Genomic DNA, 11,179 nt, shown 5'->3' with positions numbered 1-11,179 from the left:
TGGGTCATGACGTCGAGGAGGCGGTGGATATGCAGCATAGACTGATTTGGCGAACGGGGCACCTTTTCCCTAGGAATGACTGAATGAAGGTAAGGAAGATCGTCCATATAGGGCGCGAAAAGAACTCATATTCATCGCGGATGGTGAGAGCATAGAACTATCTGTGTTGACAGTATCGCAAAGAGATATATCAGTGATTTCGGGCAAGGGGCGTGTAGAGACAATGAAACTCATTAGCAAGTTTATTCCACATTCCAGAATGAAACGCATTCCTTCACACAGCGCGTCTGCACCTTTCCATTAGGAAACCGATCTGGCGCATTCCATTAAACGTCTTCTGCGTGAAGATCCATTCCAATACTGACCGTGGTCTCGATAATATGGTCCATATTACGGTTAATGTCTTAAAATGGCGTTGAAAGTCGTTGCACACCGTTACAGACGGAACTCAAAGACTTCAACGTACCATCATAGATCTATGCATCCCGCTTCTTATCCTCATTTTCTACACCTGTATGTAGTAAAGTAATAGAGTACTTATTAGTGTCTTTCTTTTCTAACTCTATCTTACCGACAGTTATAAATGCAGGCGCTAGTACCTAACTAGTCGGGTATTTTCCTCCGAAGTCCGTCTGCGCGTACAGCGCTCAACCAATAGTAAGCAACGAGACTCGATACCTCACTTAGGGAACTATGTCATAAATCCTTGATAAACTATTCTAGCCCACCGATTCCCTGGAACTCCTCCCCGCACTTCCTATCACTTTCCCATCTTATATCACCTCCATTAAGCCAGAATAGCACATGTTGCCCGAACTTTCTCCTAAAAATCGAGGCCTTCCTACTTCTTGCCATTAATTCAGCTCAGGACAGAAAGCCATTCGCGCCATGACTACCCTTCCAGTTTACATCAATCGACGTCCACACCCTGCTGTACGACTCTTCTCCCATGCATTGCAAAAAGCCCGCCTGTATCCATCATTTTAACAGGTCCACCAGTGTGACTTCTGCTATGCTCGTAAAGTAAAATGCGACCGCAACGAGCCATGTGGCAATTGTGTCGATTCGAACGCGAGCTGTGTAAGGACACGTCCCAAGCGTGGTGCAAGGCCCCAACAAGGTCCTCAGATTGGAGGGTGCGTTAGCTTTCCGTGCCGGGAAGATATCGGTCGGTTTCGTTAATCCCCCATACCCTTAGTGGAATGGAGTTTCTATTCAATCGGCTCTCTCGCCTTGAGAGCTCCGTAACACGACTTGTTGCCTTTCTTCCCATGAGCGAGGCCATTCAAAATGGCGATCTCGACGATTCGCCCGCCGAGCAACAAAACGCCACTGTTGCTAAGAGCACGTCGGCATTTCGGTTTCGGGACAGCCCCAGCCCCACTGGCGAGGATATGTCGTTCGAGAAGGAGTGCGATAGTCAGCCTGCAAAACGGGCGCGGTTCATAGGCCCAGAGTCATCGGCGTCGAACGATCGACCAAAGCAGGAAACAAATGATCCACCAGCAGAAGATGGACTCCCTGCCGTCTCTAACATTTCAACTCCTGACCTCGCAGCGACAGAATGTGAAGCGCAAGAATTCATCCAGGGCACCCTCGACGAAAGGTCTCAAAACATCAGCGTCGACAGGCGATCCGTCCTGGAGGCCGCCCTCGATTTCATTGGCCAAATGGAAAATCCTGCCGAGCGGACGAATACTGAAGAAAGCAATCTTTCCTTGAGTATAGCGGAATGCTTAATTCCACCAGACCCGGATTTCTTCCAGATGATTCTATCAGGTAGCTCGAAATCTTCACTCTTATTTTCCCTACTTGCTGACACAAGATTGCTATACAGAGACCTATCGTACACATCCTCGTGTCTTTGATCTGGAGTATTCAACTTACACCTTACAAGAAACTTTAGAGCGCATGGCGGTAACCATGTACAAAAATGATGGGGACGAGCAAACCCTCCTCCAGTACTCAATCTGCGTGAACTCATATGCAAGCACATTCCTCTGGAGCTCTCAGCAAGGAAAAGAGGACACAGCGTTGCAGGAAGCTTCGGAGCGGTCAAGAAAAAACTATTCGAGGAGATGTTTCGCAGCGCTGAGCCGGATACACATGTTAGAGAAACCGTCCTTATCTCTCGTGCAGGCGCTCCTCTCTGGCGTAAGTAAGGTGACACCTTCTAGTGAATCGATGGTTGACCGATGACAGGCTTTTCTGGCGCAAAGACTTGGCGACACGTCGAAATGCTGGATGCTTGCTTCCATTGCTTGTCGTATATGCGTAGCACTTGGACTTCCCCGGAGCCGGATATTCCGTTTACCTCATGACCAACTGTCTAACGAGCAGAAAGAAATAAAAGCCTGCTTCATGTGGTGCTATGTGTTTGATAAGGGTCTGGCAATGAATCTCGGCCGGCCTGTGTGCATGCCTGTCTGGAATTTCACAGCAGACGTCATCGCCCCCATCGAACCGAAACGGCCTATCACTGCATTCATGCATGTCCTTTTCAGATGGGCGCAGGTTCAGGCCAGAGTCGTCTGCGACCTATGTTATCAATCAACTGAAATGGCGGACGAGGCGCAGCAGAAAGAATCTACCGTCGTTTCCCTAAAGCGACAAATGGGAGACATTAGGAAGGATATCATCGAAGTGTGTGCGACACATCCTTTTGGAAGCTGAACGCAAGCACTGACCTAAAGCAGATCAGGGCTTCTCCACCGCATGCTTCGGATCCAGTACTGATCAGCCAATGGATCGCTCTCGACTTCGTCCATCATTCCATAATGACGGTGATCCTTCGGTTCGATACTAGCAGTGCTCTGGATACAGGAAAGCGGCAAGAGTGCCTTGGCCATGCAAGAGCAGCCTTCATTGCTCTTAGAGACCTTAAATGTCACATTCACAGTCGCGTACAAAACAAAACTCTCGCGCCTTTCTTGCCATGGTAGGCCGCTCCCTTACAATCTCAAGCTATCACAGGTGCCTCATAATATCATTAGGACGGTCCTCTACTACCCCCTTCGCCCTTACTTCGTTCTATTCTGCAACGTTGTTGCCACTTCGGACGCTGGCGACTTCGAGCTTATGGAGGAGTTCGTCAAAACCCTCGTCCAAGCCCCCAATCCGACACCGTCAGCAAAACGCCTTCAAAGGCTGTGTAGTGCTCTTGTTAGACTCTGTAGGCCACTAGTGCATCGAGCGACTGGGCTGCAAGTACCAGACACTGCCACGAGAAACGAGACCACAGTGAACAGGATAACCAACCAAAAAACATCAGAGGAACCGCAGAGACATGGGGGGATGTTCCGGGATGGCGATATTGGCGAAGGAGGGACGGGAGCTTCCTCGCCTAACAGGACCGGGACTTGGTTGCAACAAATTCTGCATGATGACATCGCAACAGCCGCCGCAAACAGAGCCAGCATCACGTTTGGTGATATCAATGACACAGGAACGAACTTGGAAGACGACATGTTCAACGCACTGTTTGATGTGCAACCGAGTCTAGATTGGTTGGGAAGTGATTTATTTGACGAAGGATCGGGCTCGTGGGGGTTTGGTGGAAGCTTCGATATGCCTTAGTTCGTACTATACATAACATCTATTATCCCTTTTTCATTGTAATAGCCGAACGTGCACGACGGTTCATTGGAGAACTGGATGAGTGTATGCCATATGTACTACCGTTCTGCATAGTTTCTGGCTAACCCTTTTGCGCACATCACTGTCTGACACTTCAGTTGATAATGACCCTAACACCCTTCGAATCAAGCTTTGCGCAAGGATTGAAAAAATCGTGCTTTAAATCTACGTCGCTTCGATCCGTTTCGAACAGCTCCATCTCGAAGCGCTGTCCAAAAACAGCTGCCAAAGCCAAAGGAATCTCAGTTTTAGCAAGGTTAATCCCGACACAAGAGCGGCTGCCTTTGCTGAAGTTGACCAAATACTTCTCCAACCGCTGGGAAGCACCCGGCTCCAACCAACGGTCCGGGCGGAATTCCATCGGATCCGGGAAGAGCGCCTCGTTTTGGTGAATGAGCACCGACGTCATTGACACGGGCGTGCCAGCTGGTATGACCTGGTCTTTGTAGAGGAGCGGCGCGTCGGGATAGACCCTAGTGAGGCGCCCTGTGACACCGTAGGATAGTCGGAAACCCTCGTTGATGACGGCCTTCAGGAACGGCAGCTGTTCTAGCTGATTCAGTGGTGGGATTCGGGTCGGATTTGGCATCACCGGTTCGAGCTCCTGTCTCAATCTCTGGAGTATGGGAGGATTGGCCAGAATGTGGTAGGAGGTGACGGCAAGGAAATGCGCTGTTGTTAGAGCACCAGCTGCGATGATGGTTTGTACTTCGTCCATGAGCCGTTGCAGCGTTTTCTCGGATTCGGGAAGGCTGCTGTCCATGAGCGCGTGGAAGATGGTCGGTTGCTTCGTGCTCGTCTGATTCCCGGTTTGTCGCCCCTCTACGATTGGAAGAACCCGTTCCTTTAAACCCTAGTAACGCCAGTTAACATTATCTATTTGAAATATATGAGGGGACTAGTTACCTGCTGGAAATCGATCAAGGCCTCCATTCCGGGATTGATCTTCCCAATCAACCAGTTGGGAGCCCTCCTCAAGAGCGGCAGAAAGAACGGAAATTGCTTGTGCAGCAAACTAAACTCAGAGGATTTCAAGGTCATCTCTTCCCATTCACGTGCAAAGCCAGGCTTCAACATCATGTTCATACTATTTCCAAACGTGTATTCCGAAATGATGTCCGACGTAAGCGCCGAGAAAGCCGCATTGAGAGCTACCGGTTCCTTCGACTCTTTGTAGTCTTCGAATCGGCTGCAGAGTGTGGATATGGCTTGACGAATCAGAGGCTCTAGATTGTTGATGGATTGTTTCGAGAAGAAAGGATTCAGGAGTGAGCGCCGCGCACGATGATGCTCGTGGGTTACGGTGGCGAGGATGCTCGATTCGTTGCCGAACATGGCCGCTGACCATGGAAATTTCTCGGTTCTCCTGGAGCGGCTGTAAACCTCATCGTAGAAATCCGGATCGTCGAAATGAAGCTCCCAAGGGTTAATTCGGATGATTGGTCCTGACTATAATCAGCGCGCTGACCACCTCGGATGGAGATGAGTAAAAGTTGAAAAGGAGTGAAACATTAGTGGGCGCTTGTGATAGACTAAACCCGCATGAGGACAGATGGATGAGAGGGCGTGGTACCCGCGTAAACAAAAAAGAAGATTTTCGTACCGTATTCCTTGTGTAATTGTTGGATCTTGAACGTGAATTGTCCACGAAGGATAACATCGAAGTAGAATTCGTACCACAGAGTCAGAGCTGCCAATTTTGGCCCTGGAAACCGGGCCAGCGGGCTGAAATACAAACGATAGATGCCGCCTGCAAGAATGTATAGAATGAGAAGCCCGATCCCTGCTTCAAGAAGCCGAATAGGCGTTGAATCCTGTGACATCAACCCCATTGGTCTTTCTGGAGTTTGGGGCCTTGGACGTAGAGAAAGATGGATTGGGCACTGTGCAGAGCAAAGCTATGAACGCAAGACGCTGGACATGAGAGCCTTTACGTCGATATTTATCCACAGTGAAGTGGCGATGCGCAGACACGTGGACCATGCTCACTGCATCTTGGTTTCAATCTACACTGTGGTCGGTTGGTCAGAATTGACCTGTGAGGCCGCAAAGACCATGCTGACAATAGATGACTTCCCCGCACATTGCAGATCCAACCGAATTTAGAGAGCTAAGCCAACAATATGCACGTCAGGGAACGGTGACCCACTTTGAAACGAATCTCCAGTTCGGCCCCGGGCGGGCCGCGGGTCCGATCGGCGCCGGCCGCATTCGGCTAGCTCATGCAGTTGTAGAAGTTCCCGATTCGACGTCGGCTGTGAGTTTCCGTGGACGTCGTCACCCGAAGTGCTTTGTATTACTTCTAGATCCTGTACATGCAGCCGTGGAGCCTTCTGCACTCCTGGTGCATGCATATAATCCAATCAAATGCCACCAATCACGCCACGAGTGGAAACCACAACATCTTATCAGCAACCATGTAATTGTCAGCCATGAAACCCCACATAATCGCCACCGCCGCGAATCTGGGCGGTTCTAAACGAGCAACACCAATTCCGTCCCCTTATCGCCCAGCGCCTTGGCATGCGCTTCACAGGTGGCAGGACCATCTACAATCCCCTCTCGCAGCCGTTTTTTTGCTCATGTCATGGGTAGTTGAAGCTATCGTCCGGACGTGTATGTAGAATTTTAAATTCGACATTATTATTCGGACGATAGCTTCAGCTACCCACATATGTTAAATTTTCTAAGGCAGAGCTGGGGCATAGTTACGCTATGTTCTAGAGGCCTACTATTCTTCACGCTAGCAATCGGCTGCAGCACTCCTCTGTATGGGACAGGGTGGGGCTCGTGGGAAGCGAGTGCGGGGTTGATACTAATCTTGTAGATGAGTGTGCTTGTTCTGGTAAGTGTGCTGCAACAACAGGTTAGAATAAGTTCTAAGTTAAATAGTAGGAGAAAAGGGAAAAACAGTTGACTATCACATTTGGTATCTTGTTAAGACGTCGTCACAGATCAGAAACCAAGTACTTCTTCAACATATCATCGTAATTATCCGCGCCCTCTGCGCCCGTATGTATGTATAGATGTATACCCAATCCAGGCCCCGCTTCTCCCAAACAGGAATTTTTTTACACGAGAGAAAAAAAAGATTAATACACTATGCCCCCCCACATCTACCTCTCCCTTTACTCCTCCAAAACCTTCCCCTCAGGCACAACCAAATCCTTCGCCTGCTTCGCCTCCGTCGTAGTCTGATACTCAGCCCACCTCCACATCGGCACGCCCGCATCATAAATCTCATCAATCTCGGCAAACGTCCTATTCTTCGTCTCGGGCATGAGGAAGAACACAAACGCAATAATGCCGACCATGCACCCGGCGAAAATCAGATACGTCTTCGCGCCGAGGTTAGCGCCGTCGGCGGCCGTCAGCTGCGGGACGGCGATGGTCGTGATGACGGCGGTGGTCTGCGCCCACGCGATCGTGTACGACATGGTGTACGAGCGCAGCTTGATGGTGGCGATCTCGGTGGGCATGACGTTGGACAGCGAGTAGAAGGACGACGCCCAGAAGAAGTTGAAGATGAAGGACAAAGCCGCGATGCCGAGCACCTTCTGCTTGTCGCCCATGTCGAAGGCCAGGCCGCCCGCCGCGATGTCGACGGCCAACAAGACAGCCATACCGGCGAGCGCGAGGGGACGACGGCCGAGGCGGTCGATGAGGAGCGGCGCGACGATGGTGCCGGCGAGGGTGCAGCAGGACGCGATGATGGTGAGGGCGAAGGGCGACGCGACGCCGATGTCGACCAAGAAAACCGTAGCGTAGGTGGTGCTGAGGAAGACGCCGGAGCACTGGTTGAACGAGAAGAAGGAGCCGGCGGTGATGGTGCGCTTGAGGTTCTTGCGGTCGAAGATGGCCCAGAACGAGACTTCCATGGATTGGTTGCGCTCGTTCTCCTCGCACAGCTTCATCATGCGCAGCTCGTCGGCGACCTCGGCGTCAGAGTAGCCGCGCAGCTTGCGCAGGGAGGCAAACGCCTCGTCCATGCGCCCCTGGCCGATCAGCCACTGCGGGCTCTCGGGCAGGATGGCCGTCACCGGGATGAGGATGACGGGCAGGCAGCACTGGACGGCGAGGGGCACCATGTACGAGAGCTTGTCGAGGCGCGTGTGGGTTCCGAAGACGACGAGCGTCGCGACGACGCCGGCGAGCAGGTTCATGATGTTGATACTAGCGACGACACGGCCACGGATGGAAACCGGCACCGTCTCGCCGAGGTACAGGGGTGCGGTCGAGTTGGCGATGCCCATGACGAAGGCGTTCCAGAAGCGGCCCGCGATGAAGGCGGCGAGGTTGGGGGCGAAGAGCTGCAGGAAGCAGCCACCGATCGAAATGAAGTAGGCGCCGACCAACGGCCACTTGCGGCCGAACTTGTTGTTGAGCGGGTACGCTGCCAGCGCGCCCAGGATGGAGCCGACCAGCGGCACCGCGAAGAGCAGGTTCTGGTTGCGCGCCGTGAAGACGAGCTTGCCGGTGGTAGGGTTGGGGCCCTGGTACTTGTCGACCTGTATTCAGGGGGCGGCGTGGTCAGCAATTGCGCGGCAGTGATGATGCGAATGTGGGGGAGCGGGAAACTCACGAAAGGCTCGAGCGCGACGATGGGCGAGATGACCTTGTCATCGAAACCGAACAGGAACGAAGCGGCGGCGAAGATGGTACAGGTGGCGACCAGGAAGGTATTGACGGCGTTGCCCTGCGGCTTGATGTCGACGTGTTCGTGGTACTGGACTTCCTTGCCGTCCGAATCCATTTTGGTCTTCTCCGCCATAACGGTCTGATCGACGACTTCCTGCGACATGGGTGTGTGGGGTCGGGAGGGATGCGCGGCTCACACGGCTGGCGGGCGGGCGCGGCGGGGGAGACGGGGCGGGATTGGAGGGATGGGGGGTGGTGCGCTTAATTAGTAGTTGACACCGGGCCAGAGGGAGATGACGCAGTGGTGAGGCTGATGATCCGGGGCGCGGCTCTTGCGACAGTTATATACGCCGGCCCACGTCAAGCAGTCGCATGGCTGTCTCCAGATCTGCGGGACATGCGAAGAAACGGCGTCTCGGGACGCCAAGCGGGGGTACCGGGCTGGGGTTGGAGGCGTGGTGGGACGATTGCGGGAGCTGAGAGCCCGGGGAATCTGGGGTCAGAATTGCTGGAAGGAGAAATTTCGGAGAGGTGGCCGAAGGTCTATTACGCCGTGGAACGCAGGTACGGCGAAACAGGGGCCAAAGAAAGCTGGGCATCTCAGCCTTAACCGCGGCCGTGGCGCTTGGCTCTGCTGACGCATGTCTGATCGGATGCCGCTGCGCCTCGACGTAATACGAAAGTACTGTACAAGTAGGACTCAAGGGCACAGCGCGGCCAGAGCTCGGAAATTGATCGAGGCGGTTGGTATCAATTGGAGAAATTAACCTCGCTAGCGTGTCCATGCGGCGGCCGATGCCGTCTATGCCTCTACAATACAATACAGCTGATACACTTTGTTTCCAAAATAAGCATCTACGCCTGCGACAATCCATCCCAAACCGAGCACTTGGTAACCTGGGCATCGCCCTCGGCAAACAACGCGAGCCCAACGCACCGGGCGTCGCTTGTGTACACCCTTGTGGTGATGGCGGTGCGCTCGTTGACAAACACCTCCAGCACGCTGCCGTCAAAGAAAGCCTGAACCCGCAGCCTTTCCTCCGACTCCTCCCCTGTGGCCACGTCCTGCGTCGTGAACAGGGTGTGAGGAGCGTGCTCCGTCTGCATCTTGACGGAAGACTCCGCCAGCACGAGATCGGGACGCTCCACGGCGAAATCCTCGTCCGCGGGGCTCCAGTACAGCTCGGTACGGCACTCCACATCTGTGTTCCCGTTAGCTTCTCGAACGATCGTGTGTGGGGCAGCCGTGTGGGCGGAGGAATGTGACCAACCTTCGGAATGAAAAACGGCGATACCCACACGTGTGCAGGTCTGTGCCACGGCAAACTCGCCGTCCAGTTCCCACCTCGTACTTGAGAGGGGCACCTGAATTCTTCCGTTGAGCGGAGCCAGCGACGCGGCGGGCACTGTCGTCTGCTGCGCGGAGCGGCGTAACTTCTGCAGCCTCCGGTCGGGAGATATTCTCATTGTCCGCACCGTCGACGTTCCCTTGGCATCGGCTTCGACTTGGATCGAGCTGATCGACTTCAGGCTCGATTTCCGGGCCTTGCGGACGTTGCGGAGGGTCATGAGACCAGCGTTTCTGGGCAATGACAGGCAGCCGCTCCACTGCTGCTTGATCTGGAGATCGACTGGAAGATCATCCTCGGTGACCCAGCCAATTACAACTTGCTGCTGTGTCTCCGGGTCCCAGAAGCCATTGGCAGCGTAGAACAAGCCGTGGTCGAAAACACCGCCGTACGAGTAACCCATCAGTGCATCGGCAGTCGTCCGCCCCTCCTTGGACTGGATCTCTCCAGCAACCCAGAGCTGGGCCCGCGGAACACGCTTGCTTCCCTGCTGCTGCCGGTAGATGGACTTGCAGCCTTCGGCACCGAGGATCAGGAATTCTTGCGATGCACCCTCGCCGTCCGCCAACGTCATGAAGTTGGTCACCTCCCAGTTTACGCCCAGATCTCCAGACCAGTGCGACGGGCACTTGTTCAGTCCGACATCCATCAACGGACCGAGATACTCCCACTTGGACAAATCAGAGGAATCGACAGCGTAGACGAAAACGGTGGGTGTTCTTCCGACAAGACCGCCAGAGATGGTCGCGAACAGCTTCCCCTCTGCATATTCACCGCCCAGCGCTTGAGCCATGTTTGCCCATGGGGCAACGTAGGGGTCTCTCCAGCCAGTCACGGGAACATCTTTCGGGGGGCCGTTCAGAATCGGGTTTCCTGAGGGCTTGTTCCACGTCTTGCCGCCGTCTCTGGAAGTTGCGATTGCGAGCTTCTCGCTGCCGATGTTGTAGGGAAGCGTGTAGTGGATGGGCAGTTTGCTGACAGCCGTGTAGATGTAGGTAAGAGTGCCGTCCTGAGCGCCATTTGGTGCAGTTGGTCGGAAGCAGCCAGTGAAGACGCCGGCATGGTCGTATGCAGTATCGCGACTGACGGTGGGCTTGGGGGCGACTTTCCAGGAAACCAGGTCACGGGACGTGGAGTTACCCCAGACAATATCTCCCCATTCGGCGCCGTTCGGATTCCACTGAAAACCGACGTGGTACTGGCGGGTGGTTGGATCGTAGCCGGGAGCGCAAGGGTCGTTCATCCAGCCGGTGGGCGCGATGTTGTGGTAAAATGGCCTCCACCGCGAAAAGTCATCCTGTGCGGGTGCGAGGGGAAGGCGGGGTTCGTCCTCGGTCTCTGGGGTGCGGAAGTCGGTGATGCGCTCGACGAGTACGGCGCCAGACATTTTCGGAGACGATCGTGTGGCGAGGAACGCGAGAGAGGCACTGAATCAAGGGCTTGATGCAGACGGGCGGGGTTTGGAAGAGTTGCGGAAAGTCGAGCTGCTGGGTGACGTAGGTATTTTAGCCAAACGCGCGCCCGACGCGCTGCTCACGGCGCGCCTGGCCGAGTGG

The 11,179-nt window shown here is 54.0% G+C and overlaps 3 protein-coding genes across 3 annotated transcripts; all 3 read right to left on the bottom strand.

Moving 5' to 3' along the window:
• Window positions 1–3,730: 3,730 nt before the first annotated feature.
• LTHEOB_10012 (Cytochrome P450) lies at window positions 3,731–5,468 on the bottom strand (the record flags this gene model as incomplete). The annotated part of the gene is made up of 3 exons (XM_035506611.1): window positions 3,731–4,489; window positions 4,543–5,081; window positions 5,240–5,468. 3 exons carry the CDS (start codon window positions 5,466–5,468, stop codon window positions 3,731–3,733), a joined length of 1,527 nt encoding a protein of 508 aa, XP_035368324.1.
• Window positions 5,469–6,764: 1,296 nt separating this feature from the next.
• LTHEOB_10011 (Sugar transporter) lies at window positions 6,765–8,437 on the bottom strand (the record flags this gene model as incomplete). Its single annotated transcript, XM_035506610.1, has 2 exons — window positions 6,765–8,144; window positions 8,219–8,437. The coding sequence occupies 2 exons, from the start codon at window positions 8,435–8,437 to the stop codon at window positions 6,765–6,767; spliced, it is 1,599 nt and encodes a 532-aa protein (XP_035368323.1).
• Window positions 8,438–9,129: 692 nt separating this feature from the next.
• On the bottom strand, window positions 9,130–11,010 carry LTHEOB_10010 (Glycosyl hydrolase family; the record flags this gene model as incomplete). The annotated part of the gene is made up of 2 exons (XM_035506609.1): window positions 9,130–9,476; window positions 9,546–11,010. 2 exons carry the CDS (start codon window positions 11,008–11,010, stop codon window positions 9,130–9,132), a joined length of 1,812 nt encoding a protein of 603 aa, XP_035368322.1.
• Between the last annotated feature and the right edge of the window lie 169 nt (window positions 11,011–11,179).

The sequence above is a fragment of the Lasiodiplodia theobromae genome (genome assembly GCF_012971845.1).
Source record: "Lasiodiplodia theobromae strain AM2As chromosome Unknown scaffold_35, whole genome shotgun sequence".
NCBI lineage: Eukaryota > Fungi > Ascomycota > Dothideomycetes > Botryosphaeriales > Botryosphaeriaceae > Lasiodiplodia > Lasiodiplodia theobromae.
This window is presented reverse-complemented; position numbering and strand designations above follow the sequence as displayed.